This window comes from Catharus ustulatus, chromosome 13 (genome assembly GCF_009819885.2).
Source record: "Catharus ustulatus isolate bCatUst1 chromosome 13, bCatUst1.pri.v2, whole genome shotgun sequence".
Taxonomy (NCBI): Eukaryota; Metazoa; Chordata; class Aves; order Passeriformes; family Turdidae; genus Catharus; species Catharus ustulatus.
In genome coordinates, this window is record NC_046233.1 from 12,005,823 (window position 1) to 12,030,134 (window position 24,312).

The window sequence follows — 24,312 nt, forward strand, 5'->3', positions numbered from 1 at the left end:
CAGGAAAATGAATTATGCAAGCCTAGAATTTAGCAAGTGTAAGGAAATTGAATGATCCAAACGTGACCTGCTTTTCCACGTGGGTTTGTAATGTCCAGGTGACACAGAAACCAAACCTGGTCACCGCAGTTCCAGCGGCACCGGGGTTTACTGGAGGGTATAATGGAGGGGGTGATGTGACAGTGAGCGTGTTTAAGCAGCCCTGCAGTATCTAATTAGCGTGGGCAAGATGCGAGCGCAGGTGCGGATGCTCAGGGCAAATACAGTGCCCTCTTCCTAGGGCTGCTGGCTGCCCGGGCGCACACCGGGGAGGGGGCCAGCTGGTGGCCATTAAAGTGACCTGCTGAAGTCGCCTCTCCTTGCAGGCAGCCCCTGGTAGGGGCAGCGCAGGGCAGAGGGGTGAGCAGAGAGCTGAGCCGTGTGTGCCGGGCCGGCGGCTCTCGGCCCCGCTCGCGGAGCGAACCGCGCGGCTCTGCCCGGCCCAGCGCTCGCCCTGCCGGAACGGCGGCGGCGGGGCCCGCGTTGCCGCAGGGGCGCTGTGGGGACGGACCGGGCGGGCGCAGCGCAGCCATGGCCGCCCGCGTCCTCAACGTGAACGTGGGAGTGCTGGGCCACATCGACAGCGGGAAGACGGCGCTGGCGCGGGCGCTCAGCACCACCGGCTCCACCGCCGCCTTCGACCGGGCGCCGCAGAGCCGCGCGCGGGGCATCACGCTGGACCTGGGCTTCTCCTGCCTGCGCACCGCGCTGCCGCCGCAGCTGGGCCCGGGGCCCGGCGAGCTCCAGTTCACGCTGGTTGACTGCCCGGGGCACGCCTCCCTCATCCGCACCATCATCGGCGGTAAGGGGGGCGCAGGGGCCCGCCCCGGTGGCTGCCGTGCCTCCCGGGGTGCCCCAGCCCGTGTCCGCGCTGGGAGCGGGGCCGCTGCGAGCCGGGGTGTCCGGCTGAGCCCGAACCGAGGGGATGGGAGGTGCTGTCGGGATATTCAGGGACCTGTGGCTTTGCTATGCTTGCTCGTAGCTGCTCTTGAAATGAAAAAAATAATAGTGCTCATAGGAAAGCACTTTGTACATGTGAGTTCTTGGCGTGCCGTTTGGATAGTTAGGTGTGCTCAGGTTTCTTACACCTACTAGAAAAAGTTTTATTTATTGTGTATGGAGGTTTTATTAATGGTATCGAATGGCTCTATAAATCTATATTTTCTTGCCTGTTAAAGCTGTCAGAGTTTGATGTTGCCTGTGGTTGAGAGCTGTGATATAGTTGTTGGACATGCCCATGTTTTGGAGGACTAGGGAGTTGTAACATGAGAATTTTAGGCTTAAAAATAATTTTGTGGATTTTGGTGACACTTCATTTTAGTCTTCATAGGTGATTCCAGAAGGTTAATTTGGTTTGCATTAGGACTCGAGTTAGTTCACTTTGTTCTACCTCCCCTTTCCATTTCTTCTGAAGAGCGTTAAGAGGTGGTGGTGGGTGCTTGACTAAGGATGTGACGGAGTCACAGCTGCAGGAATTTAAAGTAGTCACAGGTTGATGCAACTGCGGGGATCAGCCTCCAAGTTCTGTTCCTCTGCATTTCATCTTCCAGTGTCTCTTTAATAACCATTTGGTGATACTTTTGCAGGACAATGTTTCTTGGCTAGACTGAGTTACTTGTCATCGTGTAGGAATTAAACCCCCTTTTGAACGACTGCGTTATTTGTAAGTCGCATTAGTGGTAACTGTGCTGTATTGTTTGTGCTTCTTGTGGGTAGGATAATGAATATTTACTTCATTGTCAGTTTGACCAGCAGTAAAAACCGCTCTGTATCATCAATGGGTGCTCCACAGCTGCGAGGGAGGAGTGGCCGTATGCTTGATTCCAGAAACCTGTGGTCTTGTAGTCATTTCTTGTTCTTGACAATCCCTTCTTAATCTTTAGTAATTGTAAGCACCTGAAGAGTAAAGTTGATTTTGGCAGATGTTTCTTGGATGTACTGAGGAGTCACTTGTAGTCAGACATTCCTCTCGGCCAGAAGCAACTAATCTGAATGGTATAAACTTTCTCAGGAAGGGGCCGTGGGAAAATCAGCTTTAACCAGTTTTGCTCTTCAGTAACTTTAACACTTATTTGGGGTGATTGTTTGATACATAGCCTTCTTATTGCTTTCTGTTATTTTTATGAAGATACTCAAAGTATTTAGTCACAGCTGTCTTATTGGTAGGCCATGCAGGGAGAAGGAAGGCAAGGATTGGATGAGATGGTGGTAGAGTTTTCTTCCCAGCAAAAATAATTCTTTACAGATGGTAATTCAGACACATAAGCACATCAAAATTGCTTAGTTTCCATTATACCAGGTTATGTATCTTACTGAAGCAAAACAGTTGATTAGTGTGACTTATTGTAATTCTGTGTGTTAGGAAAAGGTTGGAGAGAAAATGCAATATTGTGTTAGTAGTTTAAAGAATTAGGAACTTCAGTTTTCTGCTTGGTAGCACAGATGTATCTTGATTATGGAAGCTTTTTTGTTTTTTTGTTTTTTTTACTTCCAGGTTTGAAAGGTGAAACCTTGATGGTAAAACCTGATCAGTGCCTGTGGGACTGTTTAGGTGCTTACAGGTTTGGTGTGGTTTGGTGAAACTCAAGCTGAAGTGTAGCATGTCCTGTGTAACAGGATACATTCTTTGCTGTTCATGTGTGTTTCAATAATGCCAACTTTTTTACCACTTCAGGAATGGAAACTCAGTCCTCCCAGTTAGATACTTGAAAAATTTAGCCTATTTTTGTCTACTTCCTTGTTACTAAGCATTAAGGGTTCACCATTCCAAACGTTTTCTCTGCAACCAGGAATGCTGCTACCCTTTTCTTTATGATGGAATCTGTGATTTCCCTGTTGCTACACGTTTCCTCTATATATAGTTTTTCAATCAGACATAAATGCAAAGTACTTTATCTTCCTGTGCTTATTCTGCACCACAGATTTCCCATACCTCTTTAAAATATCACTCTTCTTAATTCAAATCTTGGGGTAGCTATAGGTGGAAGTTGATCTGCAGAAAAAAATAGAAGCAGGATGCCTGGGAGCAAGGGAGCTGGATGTGAAGATTTGGAAGTGGAAGGACAGCAGAGATGAGAGGGCTGCTTCAGAACTCTGTGTTAGTCATGTGCATGCAGGGCTTGCAGGAGATGCTACTGCTGTGAAAATGTTACTGCATCTTGTTGCTTGCAGTTCTCTTTTTTCACTGAAGATGGGATAAACTAGTTGGCTTCCCCTTGAGTGATCCCAGCTCATGGAAACCCCATCTGCCGTGGCTGGGTAGCACCAGCATTGTTCACTCAGGTCTCCCAGGGGTGAGGAGCTCAAGGGTTTCCTTCTGAGGAGTTGCTTTCTGGCTCTTCTCTTCCAAAGTGCCATTTTCACCAGTGGTGTCCCAGGTTATCTCTTGTAAATGTCATCTTTTCTGTGCTCCCAGTGTGCTGTAAGGGTTAATTCCTTTGCTGTACAAAGGTGATAAATCTGCTCACAGATTAAATGTTACTATTTACCACTCTTTAACATATTTCTGTACGTAGCTAATTCCTGAAGTGGATTTTTTCATGTCAAAATCTAGTATTGCATTTTTGTCATGCTGTACCAGGTAGTGCTTGACCTTGTGAATACTTCTCGCAGTCACTCACAAGATGCTTGTTCAGACACAATACCTTAGGATTAAATGAATGCAGAATATTTGAGCAGTAACCAAATGGAATGAAAAATAGAAGTCGTATTTCATTCTGTGTGGCTACATTTTTCTTGCAAAGCTTGTCCTTGAAAACAAAACATATCAAAAGTTAAATCAAAAGTGTTTTGTTTTGGGTGGCTTTTTTTTTTACCTGCATGCTGGGAATTGGAAATGTTGCAGACAGTTTCACCCAAGATATTTTGTTTAAGTTTTAGATGGAAGGTGATAGTCAAGGTTGGAATGGAATAAGTAATAGTCACTTGGTGTACTTCATCATGCCTTTCACTTGTATTCAAACCATACTGGTTTATATTCTTCTAAGACTCTTGTGTGTCTGTGGCAGGAAGGCATTAAGTTATTGTGGGTAGCTGTATGGCTTGAGCTGTGCTATGTATTTCTGTCTTACTCTTTCAAACAATAAGAACAGAATTCTTTATTTTAAAATACAATTTTTAGACTTTTCCTGTGCTTTAGTAGGATCTTGTCTCCAAGCAAGGCAACAAAATCAGTGTTTACAACCTTTTGTGTCTGACTTGCTAAGGAGAGCAAACCCAAGCAGCTGGACCTTAAGGGCCCTTTTTAGCTTGTCCTGAGCAGTAAGAAGAACCCACGTCAGCCTTACACTTGGTTTGTGCACTGAAGGAATGACTGCAAGATGCAGGACTGCTATTTTTTGTCATTACTGCATTCTTCTGTTGCTGTAGAGATTTAGGGTGGTATTTTTGGTGGATTTTCACACTGAGAATGGGGTAGTTTCTGTCACAGCACTATGGAGTTTTTTAAGCTTCTGTTCTTTTTTTAATGTTCAGCTCCTCATCTTCCACAAAGCTGATGTCAGTGTCGTTGAAATCAAATAAGAGTTGCTTTTACGTTTGTTTGTCACAGACCTGTGCACCAGTAGGGTCTGGAATAGTTTCTCAAATGAGTTCAGCAGGAAGGGATGCCTGCAGAGAGGTTAGACAAGTTAATCTGCCAGACGAAATTCAATCCCCATATTTCATTTTAAGACCACTTTGCGTAGCAAAGTAGTTTAAGCAGTAGCAGATTTTTTCCTTACTGATGGTTAATTTCATGCCATACAAAGGGTCAGCACACTAATACAGGAGAACATGATTACCTCATCCCAACTTCCCCCACACAGGCAGCCAGGGGATACCGAGTGTTTGCTTTAAGGGAGCTGTTGTCAGATGCTCTTTATCTGTTTGATTTTTGAGATGGGTCCTCAAAAGAACTTCTAAATCAGAAAATTGTCTTTTTTTTTTCCCTCTATGAAGTTCAAAGGACAAAGTATCCTTATAGGGTTTTAATTGGAAGGCTACTGCTTGACCCTGGTTGTTTAAACCTGACTGGGGAGAACTCTGACAAACTTGTAGTTTTGTAATCCTTTATGCCTGTCTGAACCTTTGACCTTTATACTTTATAACTAGAACTTCATTGTCACCATTTGTCCCTGCAGTTCCTTTCAAAGAAGACTGCCTTGCACGTGTCTGTTTCCACTTTGCTGCTGTGTTCAGCTAAGGAAGGGTATTAATTCATACCTGATACATTGGAGGGGCCAAGACTTTTGAACTTGCACTAGAGCTTGGAGAGGGGGAAATGAGCATAGCAAAAGCATGTCTTGCTGATGCAAATGAGTACAATGAAAACAGGCTTGGGAGATCAAGGGAAATGTGGTCTTGCTACCAGCATTCAAATTCAGTCAGATGCAGATTATTTGTAAGATTAACATATCACAGAAAAACCCCACCTTTTATCACAGATTAGTTGTTTTGCTGAGTTTGTTACAAGCTTTTAGGAGGATTTGTTAGCTCAGGGTTACCTTTGCATTACTGCAGTGAAAACACTTTTGTCAGTGTGAGCTTTTGTTGAGACCTTTGTGAAGATGGGACAGTTCTTGTTTTTTGGTGTTTTTTTTCTATTCTAGGTGAGTGAGCAAGTAGAGTTTCATAGTTGTAGATGTATATGTGGATGACTTGCTGTTGAGTACAGATGTTGAATGAAGGGAAACCTCTGTAGGAAAGAGTGCCTTGTATTTAGTGGGTATCATTCTAGTCAGAGAGAAGTCACTAGAGAATCCTAAGGTCTTTGGCTGCCAGCTTGAAGTGAGAGTAATATAATGAACCCTGTTCAGGTGGAAAAAAACAATAAAATTAACATACAACTCTAGTGTAATTCTTATCCACAAACCTTGATGGTAGTGGTTGATGTTATGGAAGTACTTATGGATTAAGGGACTTCAACTAGCACTAGTGGGAATGCTTTCTAAAACCTAATAGGCTCTTTGGGGTCATGGTGTTTGGGAATTGCTGACATTGCTTTGTATTAAAATTTCAAATAAACTTTGTATCTGTAAATGAAATTGAGACAGTGTCTTTTTTTTTTTTTTATTAGTCACTATAATTTGGCTGGTGCCAGATACTTTATACTTTTCTGACAACATGAAGGAATACTTTTATTGACATTTTAAAATAAAAACCACTTTTTTTTTATAAATAAGAAGGTATGCATGAAGAAAGGCAACAAGTACAAAAATTTTGTTGCGTTATCTTCCCAACCCCCGAAATGGAACTTTGTCTCCTGGATGTTGCAGTGCACAAGAGGGCAGTGTTTGCTTACAATGTGGGATCTTGGGGATAAGTACTCAGGGTAACAGGTCAGCATGGGGAGTGACCTCACTGTGAATCGAAACTGAATTAAGTAGACGATTTGGAACACAGCCTGGGTTAATTTTATCATTCTTAAAGAAAACATCCTCTGTGTTTTAAGGAAGGCCAGTCTTAATTCATCTATAATTTGGGTTGTACTTTTTATACCTTAAGCAATAAAAATGTATGGGGTGTTGTCTTGCACATGACATGAGACACAGGTAACAGGTGAGAAAAAACAACTGGTTTGATGTGCAACCATGGAATTTAGTGTGCACAAATTCTTTTATTTCCTTGCCCATTTCCCCACGTCTTTTAATAGGTGGGCAAAAGGAAGCTAGCTGTACTAAATCTGCTTTGAACCACTACTGTGTGAAATAGGATTTGTTGTGTGATATTGGGTAGAACAAAACTTAGGGGGCATGCATCAGAGTACTTTAAAATATGGGTCTTGTGGAGTTATCTGTCTGTATCATAAGTGTGATGGCTCTAACTTTCTGTATTGCATTGCTTCTGGTTTCTGTGGGTTTTGTGAGTGATGTGGCAGTGGGACTGCTGCTGTTATTTCTGTCCTATGCCCTTTTCTGCAGTTTTGACTTGAAGGTGATTTCCCTGCAAAAGGTACATGTTCAACGACTTCCTAAACTTACACAGAGACTGATGCAGGAGGAGTCTTCTGTTCATTTTCTGGGTCAAGTAGTTTACAAGGAGCAAGAGACCTATTGTCTCCTGATATCAAAAGTTAGAGTGAATAATCACATTCTCTTCTGCTGCTTCTTAGAATCCTGTCAGAAATGTACTGATTTCTGTGTGTGGTTTAACAAATAAAAATAATTTTGCATTTCTTGTTTGGAAGATGTGTTTTTTAATGGAATTCTCAACTTAAGTGTAGATTTTAACTAGGGGTGGTTTTATTGAAACTTGTTTGAATGTGTGGTAACACATGACAATATTTCTACAAAGCTTCTGAGTGGTTGTATTTGTTTTCTTGTATACAACAAAACTGGGCTATTTGACACAAAACCATCATGACAGCTTCTCAGGAAAACTTAATAACCAATGTAATGGTGCTGTTCAAGTCTGCTTGATCATTTTTCCTATTGGTTTAAAAACAAAATTTTTGTTCCAGCATACTGTGTACAAGCATTCATCTAATATCTACTTTTCACTTGTGCTTCGTGTTTATTCTTGCTTTAAATTATTTTGTAAGCTGTTTGGAAGAGTGGAGAAGCTTTGTTAATCAATTTTTGGATGCTTTAAAATATCAGCTAATGTAAGAAAATACTATGAATAACTGCATAAACTCTAGAACAACTTAAATAAAATATGCAAAATATGAAGCATATTTATAGTTAAAATCATCCTTGTCAAAGTCAATTTCAAGCACATTTTTCAAAGTATTATTTTTACTGATGATGGATAAGCTTACTTCCTAAAGAGTCCAATTTAGCAACTGAGTGGTCTGCTAATCGACAAACCTGCATTATAAGATTCTACTGTATTGGTTCTGCATCTTGATTTAGAAGTTATCTTCAATTAGTAGATGCTAGATATAAGCAGAAAAAAGCTTCTGTATAAACTCATTTTTAATTGCTGGTTAGCTTGATGGAACCATGAACTGATTTTCCTTAATGTATTTGTTTTGGGGTTTTTGTACTTAAAATAATACATGTTTTTGCATGGCTGTTGTAAAGTACTATTTATGAAAAGCCCTAGAAAAACAAAATGTGGATAGAGAGTTGAGGTTGTAATTGTAAAGCAGACGTGCAACAAATCTCTAAGTGAGCAAACCAAACCGGTTCACTGTCATTGCTGAAGTCTGTTAAGTGTAATAAAAAGTTGTTTTCTGTCTGGGAGCCCCAAGGTTGGCCTGGCAAGCTGCATAGCAAGGACAGATGTTTTGCAGTGGTAATATGCAGCTGGATTCTTGAACACGTTGTATTCTGTGCATTACAGCTCATAATGGGGTAAAACTGTGTGAGTTCAGCAAAGGGATTTGAACAGCTCGTGTGATAGCTGGGATTGCAGAGATACTGTGCATTCTGTGAGAAAATATTCCTTGTGCTATCTGTAAAATTCAGATTAGGTAGCTGTTCTGAAGTGCTTCCTTTAAACTATTTGCTTCCAGAAAGTGTTGCAGGCAAAGTAAATACCAATAATTCTTATTTCCCATCTCCTTATCAATTATTTTACCAAAATGTTCTTGCACAGTTTATCTAATCTCTTCAAGTGAACATGAGGTGGTTGTGTTGGCTTTCAAATTGAAATACAATCTCAGTTTCGAATTTAGGCTGATTAATCTTATGTTAGATTGTAATTATCTGCATTACCAGCACTAGGGCTAGTTGGGACCAGACAATAATAAACATATATTGATGTTTAATGTAACAGCAGAAGGAATTGGTGAACAGTAGAAGAGGAAATGGAGTAGGAAGGGTAGCTTAAATAAAAATGAAGAAATTGTATTCAGGAGCATCATGGAGGTAAAGGATAAGGGGGAATGAAAATTGAGTTTTGAATTTTGAGATTTATATTGATCTGGGTAAGAATCCAGGCTCCCCCACTTCAGGCTCTAGAGAAGAGACTATTCATCTGGGATTATGGATCTGGTGTGAAACTCCTTTTTTTACTTCATGTTATAGAAGGAATGATGATGACTCTTTTGTCCACTGCTGATCTGTTTTTTCTGCAATACTGTAAAAATGAATTTAATACAGTTGTACAGTTGCCTGTAGCACTTTCTTGTCTTTTGTGCTTAATTTTTCCTTTGTTTTCTGTCTTATTTGGGATGCAACATATGATTGGAATACAAGAGTAGGCTGATATTCTTGGATCTCAGGAGCTCTTTCCAGTCATTAAACTTTGCCTTAATTTTTTTTTTGGCCAAGTTTTTACCTGTATTGTTGCCATTAAATGCATTGCAGAGCAGGTGAATGTACTTCATATATGATTCTCCTGTATATGTAAAATTTGAAACGGTCTTGAAGAACCTGTTAGGTAAAAAAAAAAAAATGGAAGTGTTTGAGAGTTGTTGATAGAAGTATCCTATCATAGTAATAACTATGGATAGGCATAGGAAATATTTCTTTTGTCATAGATGTTTATTTATGCTTGAATCTACTTCTCTTACATTAAAACGTAGTCTTTCAGCAGTATAGCTTTGGGGAAGGAAGTTTTCCAAAGTCTGTAAGAACTGCATTTCAGAGAGAAAAACAAAATTGTAGCTTTCTTTTTTAGGATTGAGAAGAGGGGGAGGGAAAATGGTTTCCTTGTATTTGACTGTGCTGTTGGATGGAAGACAAAGCTCAGTCTCTCTTGCTGACTAATGTCATCATCAAGGCATTTTTTTCTCCCACAGAGCAATTTTGTCTCCATTGAGACCCCCACAGCCATTGGCAAGACCATGGCCTGAGATTAAATCTCACGCTTGGGTGAAATTCTAATGACTGTAATTGTTTCCTCTTTTTAAGTCTGTGGTCCCCTCATCAAAGAGTGGTGCGGAAATTATGCATTTATGCTGTAAAAGGAGAGGTCATGATTACCTGAACCTGTGGTTGGCTTGGGGGGATTCTGTGTCGTGTTCTGGCAGTGGTTACCCACGCTGACATTGCAGTGTGTGAAATGATTTCAAGAGTGGCTTAGATGCACATGCAAGGTGCTGGTGTGGCACAGCTAGGTCCTCTCTGCTCTGTGCTGTCCCTGTCAGGTGAGCACAGAGCAGCTCTTGGGTGTTGGTCACCTGCTGGAACAGGAGGGAAGAAGTACTGAATGTGGGCTGAAGGAGGTTTCTGTGAATGATGCTGTGCAAAGGGTTGGGACTCATCACCAGGTGTTACCATTAACCCTCACAGTGCCTGTTGGAGGGGTTCAGCATCATGAAGGACAGAACCAGTGAGGTGCTGCTGGTTGTGGAGGAACCCAACATGAGTGTCCATGTGGATATGCAAATAATTACAGACAAGCTGATGAGGTGGATTGCCCCATCCTGTAAAAATTGGAATGTGTGAGTGCAGCAGCGTTTGCTGTATGCTGGAAAGATTCACATAAGTATTTTGTGTTATTTGGCTTTAGTGTGCAGTTCTGTATGTACACAGTTTTGGGACTGTGCTGTCCCCTAGCTCTGAAGACTTGTGAAAAAAATGATGAACTGTGTGTTAAGTAGAAAATATCTTGAGTTTGTACTCTAATTTCAGAAGTATCATTTAAAGAACTGACCAAGACACATTTCACCAGAGAATAAGGAAAATGGTTTAAATACTACCTAATTTTAGGTGTCTAGGTTGCATTTAAAGACTAAAGAAATCCCAAAATTTCATTATTCTTAAAAGCATTCAGCATTAGACTCTTTCCCTAATCTCTAAAATGAGTATTCAGTTTAGAGTTTTAAAGTGTTTCTCAACAAAAAACCACCAAGTGTCAGCAGTACTGTTCATCTAAGGGACTAGCTTTGGGCATTTGACACTGAAACTGGCCTGTCTGGCTATATTATAGCTTCAAATCATATGATAAAATTCCTTAAACTGTGAAAAGCAAGTTTTTACACTGAAATCACATCTGTTTGTTTCTATATGTATAAATAAAGGAATTAATAAAACCATTGAAATAATAGTTTTGGGGTTTTTTTGTGTATGGCTAATATTCAAAAGTCACAATTCAGGCACCTTTAATAAAATTTTTTAAAGGAAGTAATCTTGTTCTTTTGATTTGCTTGCTGTTTGATAGGTTTTCGCCCTGTGGATGGGACTGTCATGAGTATTTTTTGCTGAGTGGATATTTCACCTAACTAACAACTGAGATTCTCCCCTTATTTCAAGTGCTGTGATAAAGTTGTGGTGCTGGTGATGTTTGCCCATGTGTTTATAGCTGAGCTCTCCATTTACTCTCTCTGGTGTGTATTGCCATATCCAGCACATCTGTCTGAAACTGGTGTTGAACTGAAATCTCTTGTGGGAGGAGAGTCACCTGTCTGTGGTGCTGCATAGTGCTTTTAGGGGAAATGCAAAGAAAAGTGTATTTGGTTAAATTGAACTGTATCTTGAACTGCACTGAAACTTGTGTAGAGAAAATACTTTGCCGGTTAAGGGAACAAAAGAGTTTTAAACTGAAGCTAAATTCTATTAATAAACAAAAAAAACCAAACAAGTGACTGAAAATTCAGTCTTTACAGAAAGTTTATCTGAGGTATTTTCATTACTGAGCTATGTTCACTAACAGAGTATGTGGAGGCAGGTGTTTGGGAGTTCTTTCATTGTATGTCCCTAAACGTACTTTCTCTTTTTGCTTTAGATTTTTTTCTTAAACTTTATTTACAGTATAAAATAGTTCATTATTCTACTAATAGCCAGCACCACTTTTGTGTGGTTTAATGTTTTCTTTGTTGTATTTAAAGCCAAACAAATCACAGTGAAGATAAATTTAGCTGTTTCTTTACTTAACCAAGAAACCAGTGAGTCCCAAACTTACTATGTAAAAGAATGCTGTATTTTTTAAGACTTGCCATCAAATTAATGCTGTGTGAAAGTTATTTTGGTCACTGTACTTGTTTCTTTTTCCTTTGCATTGTAATGATATTTATTTTTGTCTCATTAAGAAAATGGAGTGTAGCTAGGAAGAGAATAGATCACGTAGAAAGTGATGTCAGGTGTATGGAACTTCTTGTTATGTTCTTGCACTTTATTGAGTCGATCCCAGGTAAAACCAGGATTGTTTAAATGTGAAATTTAAATTAGTTGACAGTATCCTTTCAAGGCTTGTGTACTGTTTTAAAATTTTTTGCAGTAATTTATGAGGTCGGGTAAGAACAATTGGGACAAAATAGTTATGAGAGTGTTTGAGGTGAAGCTGTCTAATATTTTAGTAGCATATGATAGGTCTTGTAGCATCTCAAGTGCACTTGTTTTAATTGTTGTTATTGGCTGCTGAAAATTTTCAGGATGACATGCTGAAAACATCAAAATGCATTCATTTTGGGATGTCGTTATTCTATTTAGAAGCTTTATGTAAAAGAGTTGTGCTTTTGTCCCAGTTCCTCTTTATGCACTGTTTGTTCAGAAGTAGAATAAATAAGTTTTGTGAATGAAAAAAATCTGTTTCTGCTAAGAGGATGCTGAAGTGGAGTCTGATGTTGTCTAACAATAACAAAATAATTTCTGGGTCAGAAGCATTGTACAGTATAGATGCAGTAAAAGCAGCCAAGGTGAGCTCAGCTGCAAGAAGCCATTTATGAGAACTTATCATAAGAGTAGAGTTGTGTGGTTAAGTCATGATGGAAATGTGGGATGTGTGGGCTTAGTCTGTAGGTGGCAAGTGTGATTTTTGTAATATCAAAATATCAAGCCAGTTTTTCAAAATTGAATACCTTTTGGAAAATGCTTTTCTGCTAAGTGGTAACGATCATTGTAAAATACTTTAAATGCATGAGTTGTAATCTCTCTTTCTGTTAGCTCTGAGCACCCAAAAAATTGAGCTGTAATCACCAAGGCTGTATTCTTTCTTCGGGATTTCAGCATTTCATTAAGCAGTGATTAGTACTCTTCAATTAGGCATTCATTTACCTTAGTGATGCATTTACTGTAGTGTTGGTTTATTGAATTTGGCTGGTGGTGAGCAGTTTCAGCAGATTTTTTTCCTTGCCATATAGGAACATGAAAGAAAGCAGCAGAGAGGCATTTATAGCCTTGGCATAATTTTAAATTACAATCTTACCTGATTTTTATGCGAGGAAAAAATGAGGTTTGGTTTGTTGTGTTTTCTTTTTCCCACTGCTTTGGAATTCCTTTCTGAGGTCCATCTCCATAGGCTTTGTCTGCAGAACATCATTGGTTCATGGTGTGCCTGTTTCAGCTACAGGGAATAAGCTCTGTAACAGGCTGGTGTGGAAGCCAGTACTTAGAATAGATTTTTCTCTATGTTCATAAGCTGGCAGTTCCAAAATGAATTAAAAGATCTTATTTACCTAATGGGATGTCAAGGAAGAAGGAAAAGAGGAGGAACAATGTAGTGTGAAATGGGATTGAAAATGAGTTAAATGAGTTGTTGATTTTTTTTTTTTTTTTAGTGTGGTGTCCTTGCCTGTATGAATAAGAGGGAGAAGAAAAGGATCTTGATACTTTGAAAAACTGCCCTTGTTTGTTTTGTATCATAACTGGGGTTAAATTTAAGTGGGCACTGTTGGACTGAGAGCGAGTAGTTTGTGGCAGGAGGAGTTGGGTTGCTGATAACCCACGTTGCTTCACTTCTGTTTGTTTCATGTTTTCTGTTTACATGTTTTAAAGTTATCTGATCAGTTTGCTTCCAGATTTAATGGTATCCAAGCCTGAGTTCCAGTTTATTAACACTGCTGCAGTGAAATAGGCTTCTCTGCACATTGACGCTGCTCTCTTGGGACTGAAAACTTCAAAACTTTCATTTTGCTTAAAGCCCTTCCTAAAACTTGTGTACTTTGAGATGCTGTGATTCAGTTTTCCATGGACTTGCAGAATCTAGGTCCTGGAGAGAGGCAAATCTTCTCATTGTACGCTGAGTTCTTGTTGGTCTGTGTAATAGAAAACATTAGGTATATTTAAAACACGATGACTACAGATGAGAAAACTGTTATAAAAACTTTTTTCCCCCCTCTTGTGATGTTTCAGGTCTCTCTCCAGCCCCAGTGATTACCTTGCTTTTAATGGGACATTAGAAGTAAAAAGCATATAAACAGATGCTATTATTACTTAATTTTTTTCTCCCTTAATAAAGTATCCATTTCTGTGATTATTTGATTTTTTCTTCTGCATACAACAGTCATTAGACAATTTCATTTTATGTACCTACATACCTTTTTTTCTTCTTTATATGCTTTATTTAAATGTTAGATTTTTACAAAATGGCAAGATAATTTTTTCCTCACAAGCGAATTAACTATGACATTTTAAACATAATTAATAAAAATAATTTATTGGAAGTAGTTTAAGGAAATCTTCTAACAAAATTTAATTTAAGTCTACAGTAAATTGTCAGTAAGAATGTACTTAATAAAGTTCCATTGTATTTCTCTTCCGTTATTATTATATGATTCTTCAGCAGCAGTTGGCTCCATCGTTTGATGCGAAGGCCGAAGTGGTTAGATAACAAGTATATTTACTTAAGTTCATTTGAAATTAAATTCTCATTCTGAGTTTTCCATCCCTTGTTCTGTAATTCTACTTGCTGTCAGGAAGCTCAATTTAGAATCCATTGTGCTCTCTGAGTCTACAAGATATGAATGGGAAGGAAGACCTAACAAATGTGAAGAGCAATAATTAAAAATATAAAAAAGGCTCGTAGACGGCAAGAGCATCCAAGAAGGGGTTTTGTGAAAGAGTGAAGAGTGTAATCTTTAAATATTCTTTATATACTTGATATCATTTTGATCCTATTTTGTATTCATGCTTACAAATTTCTTCTCTCAGTCACAGAGGTTAGATTAGCAAGGGCAGATGACTTTACTGGATATCTGGGCACTTCTTTTCCAGAGCCCCATCCAAGCTAGAGAGTGATGGCTCAGTGCCTGCACTTGCTGCTCTTTGAATTTTTGCTGGGACTGGTGTTCTCTTGCCATGTGCAGCTAAATGAAATTTACTGTTGCAGCTTTGGAGTAGCAGCATTGGTGCTTTGCACTCCATGTTATTTTCTTGTTTATCCAGGGTTCTTGTTTGTTGCTTATTTTGAGTGAATGACTTGAGCAGTGCCAGCATTCCTGAGAGCTGGTCACATGAGCCTGGCAGAGCAATGTGTATGCTGAACAGACTTTTGTTTTCTGTGGGCTTTCTTCCCACTTCCCTGGGGATGCCATCAGCATTTGTTTTAACTTGAAAATTTAAATTTTGATTTGTGAGGGGGGAAAAACAAAAGTGGTTTGTAATGAGTAAATGAAACAGAAGGGTGAGTGTGGGGTGCCAGACTGGGAGACCTGCTGTACTTAGCTTATTATGATCCTCCTTTGTCACAGTTCTGTTCTTGCTGAATGTTTTGAGCTTGAGTGATGTTCTGCTTAACCCACAGGTGCTACTGCTCACAAACGCAGCCTACAGAGACTGCCACTACTGCCTGTAAAATGCTTGTTCCTTTGTGTCAATACATGTGTTGTATTCAGTTGCTTGCTCATCCTATGCAAGATTTCTGTGTAGGGTTGTGTCCAACAACTTCACTTTTGGAAATTCTTCAAAATGCATAATTGAAAACTTTTTTCCTATATTTGAGGGCTTTTAGAGATAAAGGGCCTGGTATGTATGTTTTGTATGTTGATGATTTCTGTATATTCACCTCACAAAGATCTATGCTTTTCTAAGTATAAAACTTGAAACAATAGAATAATACGGTTCCATCAGAGATTAAAATACTTTCATTATTTTAGGGGGCAAGGGGTCTAAATTTAGTCTGTGAGCTTGGTAAACCTAGGGCCTTGTTTTGTTTTTATCTGTGAGGTGCCATGTAATTTGCAACTTTGTAGAAGTACCTGTTTGGTGCCCAGCTGGGTGTTCTGAGTCCAGGAAACCAGGTAGGAATGAACTCACTAAGGGAGACTGCAGAATTAAGGTCCAAACCAGTATGAAGTCAGACCAGGTCTCTGTTTTGTTCCTTGGCTGTACAAGTTCATTCACATGAATATCCAGTTTGAAATAATGAACTATATAATTAAAAGCATTTGAAGTATTTTTAAACTAATATTTTACCAGTGGAATTTGGAATATCTTTATGGCACTCACTCTGCTGTAAAATTTTTTTTAAAGTAGTCATCTGGCTACAAATCATGATAACTTGGATTTTTTACCTTGCCGTCTATTGGTACTATGGAAAACAGCTACTCAGGCATTGCTACTGTCTCTTATCTCAGTGTGGTTATAGATCATTAAATTCCAGCCTCTCTTAACACAGTATAAATTCTAATCTTGGCAAGTATTGTACCTAGTTTTATTTAGTAATTAAACTTTGCACAGCTTTCCTCCTTTACAGTGAGCATTGCCTTTTATATTTAAGTGGACTTTTATTAATTGTATGGAGAATGTAATAATGGGGAGCACAAATGCCATACACCCTGCAATTTCTGGAGTGCTTTGTGGTGTTGGCAGTTTAGATAGCATATTCACATGATACAGTTTGTTTTGTTCTGAAGTACTGGGATGGGAAACTTGGATGACTGTTGACCCCTTGGGACTGCTCTGAAATGAGGTGTGTATTTGTGCAATCCTAGTCAGCAAAAATTTAAATAAAAATAAATACCCTGTCAGAAGGCCTTGTGCTGGCCTGGCAGGAGGTATGAAATAGTGTCCTGTGCTTGGTAATGGCTCCTCTGAGGTCTCTGGCACAATGTGATGTGACTTAGTGGAACTTAGTGGGTTTGCTATTGGCATGATTAGATAGTGAATTGTTGGGCAGGGTCTGATGTCTGCCGTGGACTGAAGGCCAGAGAACTAAATACAAAATAAATCTTTAATGAAATCTGAGTGGTAAGTCCAATGTATCTTTCAAGACAAACAGAAGTTGCAGCCTTTGTGTACAAACATGGAAACTCAGTTACAGCGAACTGAAAATAAACCAATAGACCACTGCTTTGACTGTGGTTTTCAAGTGATAAGTTTGTGATGATTTTTGCATATACAAACTTCCCTTCATAGTTCAGTATAAAGTCTTAAAACCTTGGCCAGAACGATTTAATGGCATCATTAACTCTTCAGCTACCCTTCTGCTGAAATGTGCAAGTTAGCAAAGCACTTAATATTTAGCATGGCAGCAAGTCAAGGTAACTGGCTGCTGCCTAGAATGTGTCCAGCAAAATTTTTTTCCAAAGTATTGCTTGTTTACTTTGGCTCTAATTATCTGTGCACACTGCAGAGAATGAAAGTATTCTGTTTCTCAGAACTGTCATCCTTTAATGCATTTGGGACTGATTTGTTTGAGATTTCTTTCTGCATGCTGTACTGCTGTAGCTGTGTAGTAATGTGGGTACTTGAAATAAAACTTGACATAAAAACTGAAGATTGTTTGTAGGGTGTCTCTCTTGAGAACAACCTACTTTTTTTACATGAGACTATTTTTCATCCTTGATTCAACTACTGTTCTTGTAAAGATCATAATTCTTGGTGTTTTGGAGATGGTGAAGGTTTGGAAGTTAGAGTGGTTGTGTTACAGAAGTCTCCCAGAATTTTGTATCATGACCTTGAATAAATGTCCTGGTTTGCATGTGTGTGGAGTTGTATGTTGACATAGAAGACATAAGAAGTAACCTAATTGTTCTCTTTGTATTTCCATTTGGTTATGTTCTGCAGCCAGAATACCAACATGACAGTTTTTTGCGTTACTGTCACAGAAATCCAGGAACTTGCATCAAAACTGGGGTTCAGCATGCTGCAATGTACAGAAGACTCTAAGGCAAAGTGTAACCTGGTCACTTGGGGTAATTGTCTTCCAACTTCCCACTAGGTATTAGTAACTCTTCTACTCATTCTACATTGACCTGCTTAAGAGAAGCAAAGCTGTAGTTGAGTGTGAAAGGGATATATGTAAGAGATTTTAACTGATATAGGTGTGTTTATTGCTTGCAGTTTTAGGGGTGTTCTTTGTTCCTTGTTATCCCCCTCCATTTGATTCTCAGTTGTAGTGAGATTTGCCCTTGCCCGATTGACAAATTTTCAAACTCTCTCCATAGCATTCTGTCAATGCATGCAGTGAGTTGGCTTTGCAACCTTGGTGTGACTTTGCAGCTGTGCACCACATTTGGTGGTTTTGGGCAAGCTGTCCTGACTGCTGGTCAAAGCTGGGGCTGTGTTTGAGGAGCTTCTTGACCCTTTGTACTTTGCACAGCGCGCGCCTCGCAGGCGCGCTCTGGAGCCGCTGTCTGGAATGCGTGTCTAATGCGTTCCACTCGGACCTCAGTTCCATTCCATAATGTTAGCTTTAATTGGCTCTTTTCAAACTTTCATGTACAATTTGGTTGTACACGGTAAATTACCACCCTCTTCGCCTTTTCCTAAGAGCACGAAAGTAGAATCCAGCCTGTGCTTCCCGTGCTGCCTTTTGGTACTGCCCTTGAGCTCTCCTAGGGACAGCACTGATGGGTAGTGCTCCTGCCAGAGGACAGACTTTTCTCCTAGTGGGTTTTACTTCTTATCTTCTAAAGGCTGTACCTTGTGCTAAATTTTTGAACTGAATTCTAGATTTGAAAGTTTAAAAAGTATTAATGCTTCTTGCCTGAAGAATTATCTCCTGTTTAATAACTGTTGCCTAACTCTTAGTGTGACTAGAGAGCCAGTGTGTCCAAGTGACTTTTAAAATATTCCTATATTTTAATTTTAGTTCCTTTGAGTGCATGAGAACTTCAGACCAACATCAATGATATAACCAAGACTGGTCTTTACTATGTAAGAATGCCTTTGTAGGTGCTTCTGAAGTGTCACAATGTGTAGTGTGGGCAGAATGAGTCTGTTACTGTACAGGTTTCATCTTGGCTTAAATGCTTGATCAGAGCATCACCTGAGCTATTTTTGAGAAAGAGGGGTTGTTGGGTTATGTGAGGAAAAAAATTGGCAGTGCAGCATGCAAAACAAATTTTGCAGTTCAAACTCAAAACAGTGATGAGTCTCTTGTTTGTACTGGGTATGAATGAGGTAAAACAAAGCCTGGCTTTATTCTCCACATCAGGTTCATGAGCTCATGTTTCGGCTTTTCCTTTCCCCTCCCTTTCTGACATGGGCTCTTGTCTTTTTTTCCCTTGCTAAGCAGACAGTAACTCTCCACAATATTTTTAATCTCAACAAGATGTCCAGTGGCTGATGATGCAGAAGTGTTGCATCAACAAAGAGGGGATGATAGCTGGAGCATTCCAGGTCTGACATTTTTGGCTGAGGAGCCGTGTATTGTGGCCACCGATTCCTCCCGGCACAGCATGCTTGCTTTGGGCAGGAGACTACTTTTCATTGACTCCTGTTGTGTGGCTCCCTGCTCCTTATTTTAGGCTTCCCCAAGAAGTTATGACTGGGAGTTCCATGGTTTTAGATGAAAGAGCCTGTTGTCTTACTGAATTATCTCCTTTCTGTCTATATTTAAAGCAAAGTTGGCAGGTAAAAAAAAAAGCTACAGTAAAACAAAAGCTCTCTTATGGTAATATCTGAGGCTAGATTAGAATAAAAGTGAAAGAATGATTTAATATTTTTTATTTACATGTGTTTGTTTAGGCTGCTTGCTTACCTGTAGTCCATTGGCACCCAGCAGTGGAACTGACCTCATTGCACTGACCTTAAGATGAGTTCCTGGGCCCTGGTGGGATCTAACCTACAGAAGTTTTTCACTGAAATAGATCATGAGAAGTATTAGATTATTTAGAATAGAAAAATATTAAGGAATTTTAAAAATTTCATGTTTGTAGTCATGGATATTGAGTAACCATAGAGTGTGCAAATGCTTGTACTTCTAAATTTTTGAGAGAAAAATTACTTTGAAGCCTAAAAAAAACACTTCCAATTTTTTAATGCTGTAGTGCAATATTTTAAGGTAATGACATTTTTTACTGATTGAAGTGAACCCAACTCATGAAACTTCATTCACTAAAAGTACAGCTGATGCTTTTAAAAAGTAAGGACTTAAGAACTTCCTCATGACAGCGAAACTTCTTGAAACCGTGTAAAAATCTGCTTATACTGTAATTCAGCCTTGAAGCACTGGTTTTATTGTGAAGAACCTATCAGAAATTGATTTATAAGCTTGTTGTTCCCTAGATGTGCCTGTTTATGTGTTCCTTCACAACATAAAACCTCCAGCCATCTCTGCTGCTGTGCTTTACACTGTTTCCATCAGGTTATACTTCCAGTCATGAAGTTGCCCCCAATTTAATAAAGGTAAGGTGGGATAATTTGTTGACTGCTACCTAAAAGCATCATTAACCATTGCAAGAGGGGAAATTAGGGCGTGGGTTTGGTGTCTTTTTTTTTTCTTGGGTTTTTTTTTTTCAAATCTTATTTTTGATGCAAAGGCTGTCGCCAGCCAGTCCAGCATGCAGAGCCTCTCCCCCCTGCCATAAAACAATGAGCACATTCAGGCACAACTAGTGTTTTCAGTTATTAAAAAGCGGAGCCGTCTGTCTCTGCCTGTGACTTTAATCTTTAAGCCTTTATTCCCTGTACCCCACCCCCTCTTTCTTTCCCCAACCTTTTGTTTGTGAAGTGCAGAGCTACAGGATATGTGGGCCTGGAGTTTCTGAATGTATTGTACATTCCCCTGGCAATTACAGATGTTTATAACCCTGACTGATGTTATTTCAGTATTGTGGAGGGAGAACAGAAAATTAAAGAATGCATTTTTTCATTGCCCCTAGCAATCTTTAAATTTTTTTTTTTTGAGGACAGGGGAGAAAAAGAAAAATGTAAACTCTTAATTTTTTTTTTTTTAACAAAAATCTTGTTTTACATTCTCAGATGAAACACATCTGAGAGCTGTGCAGGAATATCTTCCCATACTCTACTATAACTCTTTTGTGTGTTGCATGCAGTGTTGTAAAAACATAATAGGACTGGATTTTAATTCAAAAGAAGCTCCTTAATGCAGGGTGCAAGACTTTTGCTGACTTTATTTCAAAGACAGAGACAAGATAGCTTAGGGCTTGTAATGATTTAAGAGCAGAATCACACACATTTTTTTCAACTTTGTACAGAACACTTTTTTTTTTTGTAGAATGATTTAGAATGTGATGAGTTGGAGTTTTACTTTTGGGCTTGGTGACTTGGTGACAGAATTGTTTAAGAAAATTTATTTTTGGTAGTATTGTAGAAATATGCTCTTGATCTGTACAAGGTTTTAAATCATTTTCTTACTGGTGGTGGTTGAGCTATCTAAAGCTGCAGGTGCACCATAAGATTAGTGTCCTTGAATTGACAGAGGGGTGGAGAGAAGAGAATCCTGTAGCAAATCTCTGTGATCAAGGTGATAATTTGTGTGTTTCTTGGGGACTCCAGTGCATTCCATGATTTTCAGAGTATTTGACCTAAAACACTGAATTTAAGTAGAGAAAAGTTAGTTGGAGTCAAGAATTTCAAGGTGGTTCAGCAGTATCTCTCAGGTACAACTTCCATATCTATACCTGTTTTTGACTGCATGCAAACTGCTGTTTATAGGTTTTGGAAGTTTGCAGTTGCATATCTAAATGTATATTCAGGTCTGTCTACCTGTGTGTTGGTCCTTATCTCCAATGACTGCTGCATGGAACTTTTCTTTAGACTGATCTTTCAAAGATATGGCAGAATAGTGAACAAGAATTTACAGTGAGATATCCTTTGGCTAGGCAGAGCTTGAAGAAGTTACCACAAAAGATAGCAAAAAAAGTCTCCTTGTCATCTAATATTAAACTGATAAAAATATGCTTAAATAAATTCTAACATGTTCCAAGATGTTTATAATTCAGTAATTCTCCAAAGCACCATGGGGGAGGCAATATATGCACTGTAGTAACAGTTCTCCAGTCTTCTGGGAAGGAAAAAACCAACTAGTTGGTCATTAAGCATAGCACATTCTTTTTATCCTGAGATAATCAAGTACTGAAGTTGTGTATTGCTTGTGTAAGGCTTTCTGAGATGTGCTGGCTCTCTTTGTGTTACAACATGGGGGCATGGGTGTGATTGAATCCTAGATATATGCTAATGGCAAGATAGCATCTTGTACAAATGTTAGAAGAACTTGAAAAGTTGAAGAGCTGAGTGTGAAGTAGTACTGATAGATAACAGACTTTATAGAAACTTCATAATTTCACTTCATGGGTCTGGTTTTGCCCCTTCTCCGAGTACCAGTTTGTAATAGTAGATTCAAATATGGACAGAAATATGAGCACATTGGTTAGCAAACATTTCAGTTGGTCTGTTCTTGGAAATCAGTGTTAAATTGCCTGAAAAGCTAATCCAGAAACAACTTGCTGCTTTGAGGGAAAATGTGTGCACTGGTAGCTGTTCATGTGCTTCTGTCCCTGAAACAGCCTTGGAAGATGGATCAAGTTATTCCAGTACTTTTTGTACTGCTTTTCTCTTTCCAGTATAAATCTGGTTTTGCATGGCTTATCATTGGTAGTGAAGGTACTGGTATAGGATAGGCTGCTGCCAGCTCTGGCCTGAACATCCTCTGCTATCAGGGAGGTAGCAGGAAGGTACCAGAGAGGCTTTCACTCAATATTTGTCTCCACACTCCAGTGAGTGGAGAAACCTCAGGTGTGACATCCTTGAAACTGGGAATAGTGTGTTTCTGTGTGGTGTGACCTGAGCCATTAGACATGGAGCAGAAGGGTCCAGATGTGTGGAAGTCAGTCAGAATTGGAGATGGGCTCATGTCCTCATTGGGGCAGGTTCAGTGCCTTTAGTTCTTCCAGCTGTTTGATTCTTTTTATACTGCTAAGCCACTGTTTTCTCTCTCAGATCTTGGAAGTAGCTTCAAAGATGATCTCTGTCTGTAATCTTTGAAAGATGCAAAGGACAGAATGGTCATACTTGTAGTTATATTTTTTGCAACATATTTAACATTATCGCATGCCAATATAATTACTTTTTTTTTCTTGAAACTTGGCAGGAGATCTTGTAGAGAGCAAATGTAAAACGGATATGGGTCAAGACTATAAAAAGGGTATTTTTTTTTTCTTCTTGGTCCTCTGACCTGTTTGCTTTTCAGTGTTTACAGTAAAGACTTTATGGACCATCAGGGACCATTTATGGTCACTGTGTAAGACCCAAGTGTAATGTTACCTTACATTTCACTCTTCAGAGCAGTGCAAAAACACACGTGGCCTTGATACCAAAACAAAATACCTCTGAATAACAAGTGTGAAACTTGAACTAATCAGTCATTAGGCACTAGAAAAGCTTACTAGGACCCTGAGTGCACAATATCATCTGAGGAGGTCAAAGCAAGGTTTTACAAGTATCCATTTTCCTTTTTTTTTTTTCCCCCTTACTTTGTTCCTTTGCACCTTTTTTCCTGAAGCATGATTTCTTATATGAGTTACTGTCACAGTGTTTCAGAAGCCTTATTTTATGAACTGAAAAATTCCAGGCAAAAGGAGCAGGGCACTTCATTGCCGATCTCTAAGTTTGGGTTTGATATGAATTGGTGGAATTACAGGTGCTATTTTTGTATAATATTTGGGAATTTAGAAATATTTAAATAACCTGGAATGTTTTATAGCCTGAATTCCAACATATGAAACTGGTGGGATTTTGTTTTTTCTCAGTACCTGCCAATATTACACCTAGCTGAAAAAAGTTCAAACACCCCTGGATAAACCAGGTTTATTACTTGGATGGTAATAACCAAATTGGTTTCTTCTATGCTTTCTTTCCAGTCTATGGAATAATAGTTCTTCTTACTATATGCCACAGATAGTATTCCATGGCTAATGAGCTGTATAATGATGTTCAGTCTAAAATGCTAAGTAACTTCACTGTAGTTGTGTGCAGTATCCTAAACATTTAACTTCTCAGCTTTTACTGGTGCCTGTATTTGCATATACATATATATGAATGACACTTTAAAAAGTTAATGTTTGCTAACTAATTCACAATTTATGCACTTTTGACTTCAAGCCAAGAGAGAAATTAATGCAGCTGAAATACCACGGTGTTGAGTAATTCAGCAAATGCTACCTTTTTTTGTAGCAGTCATCTGTATCTACTCAGAATGATTGTTGCTCTTCCAAGATACGTAGGCTTTTTAAACCGTACCACAGTTTGTGTTTTCAGCATTGAAATAAGTAGAGGTCTATTTTGGACTCTGTCCAGATTGTGCCCTGTCAATATAGAAATTCAGATCTAGTAATAGGTAATATTACAGAAAAGGACTTTGGTGCATATGGAGGATGACGTCTTCTCTCATATGGTGCTTTGCCTCCATTTTTACACATGCTATGTATTACATGGCATTTCATGTTACAAGGCAAGGATTGTTTGCTTTGCTCTCCCCTCATTGTCTATAGGATTTTCA

At 39.1% G+C, this 24,312-nt stretch overlaps 1 protein-coding gene across 2 annotated transcripts in view; it reads left to right on the forward strand.

Moving 5' to 3' along the window:
• Positions 1-206: 206 nt before the first annotated feature.
• EEFSEC (eukaryotic elongation factor, selenocysteine-tRNA specific) overlaps positions 207-24,312 on the forward strand; it is a 123,074-nt gene continuing 98,968 nt past the window's right edge. The window contains exon 1 of one of the 2 annotated variants that reach the window (XM_033071872.2): positions 207-399. Coding sequence is in view for 1 of the 2 variants with exons in the window: in XM_033071870.2 (XP_032927761.1) it covers positions 571-841 (271 nt within the window). In the remaining variant the exon portion in view is untranslated. Of the gene's footprint in view, positions 400-549; positions 842-24,312 lie in introns of those variants that run through there. The other variant, XM_033071870.2, reaches the window with a different exon arrangement.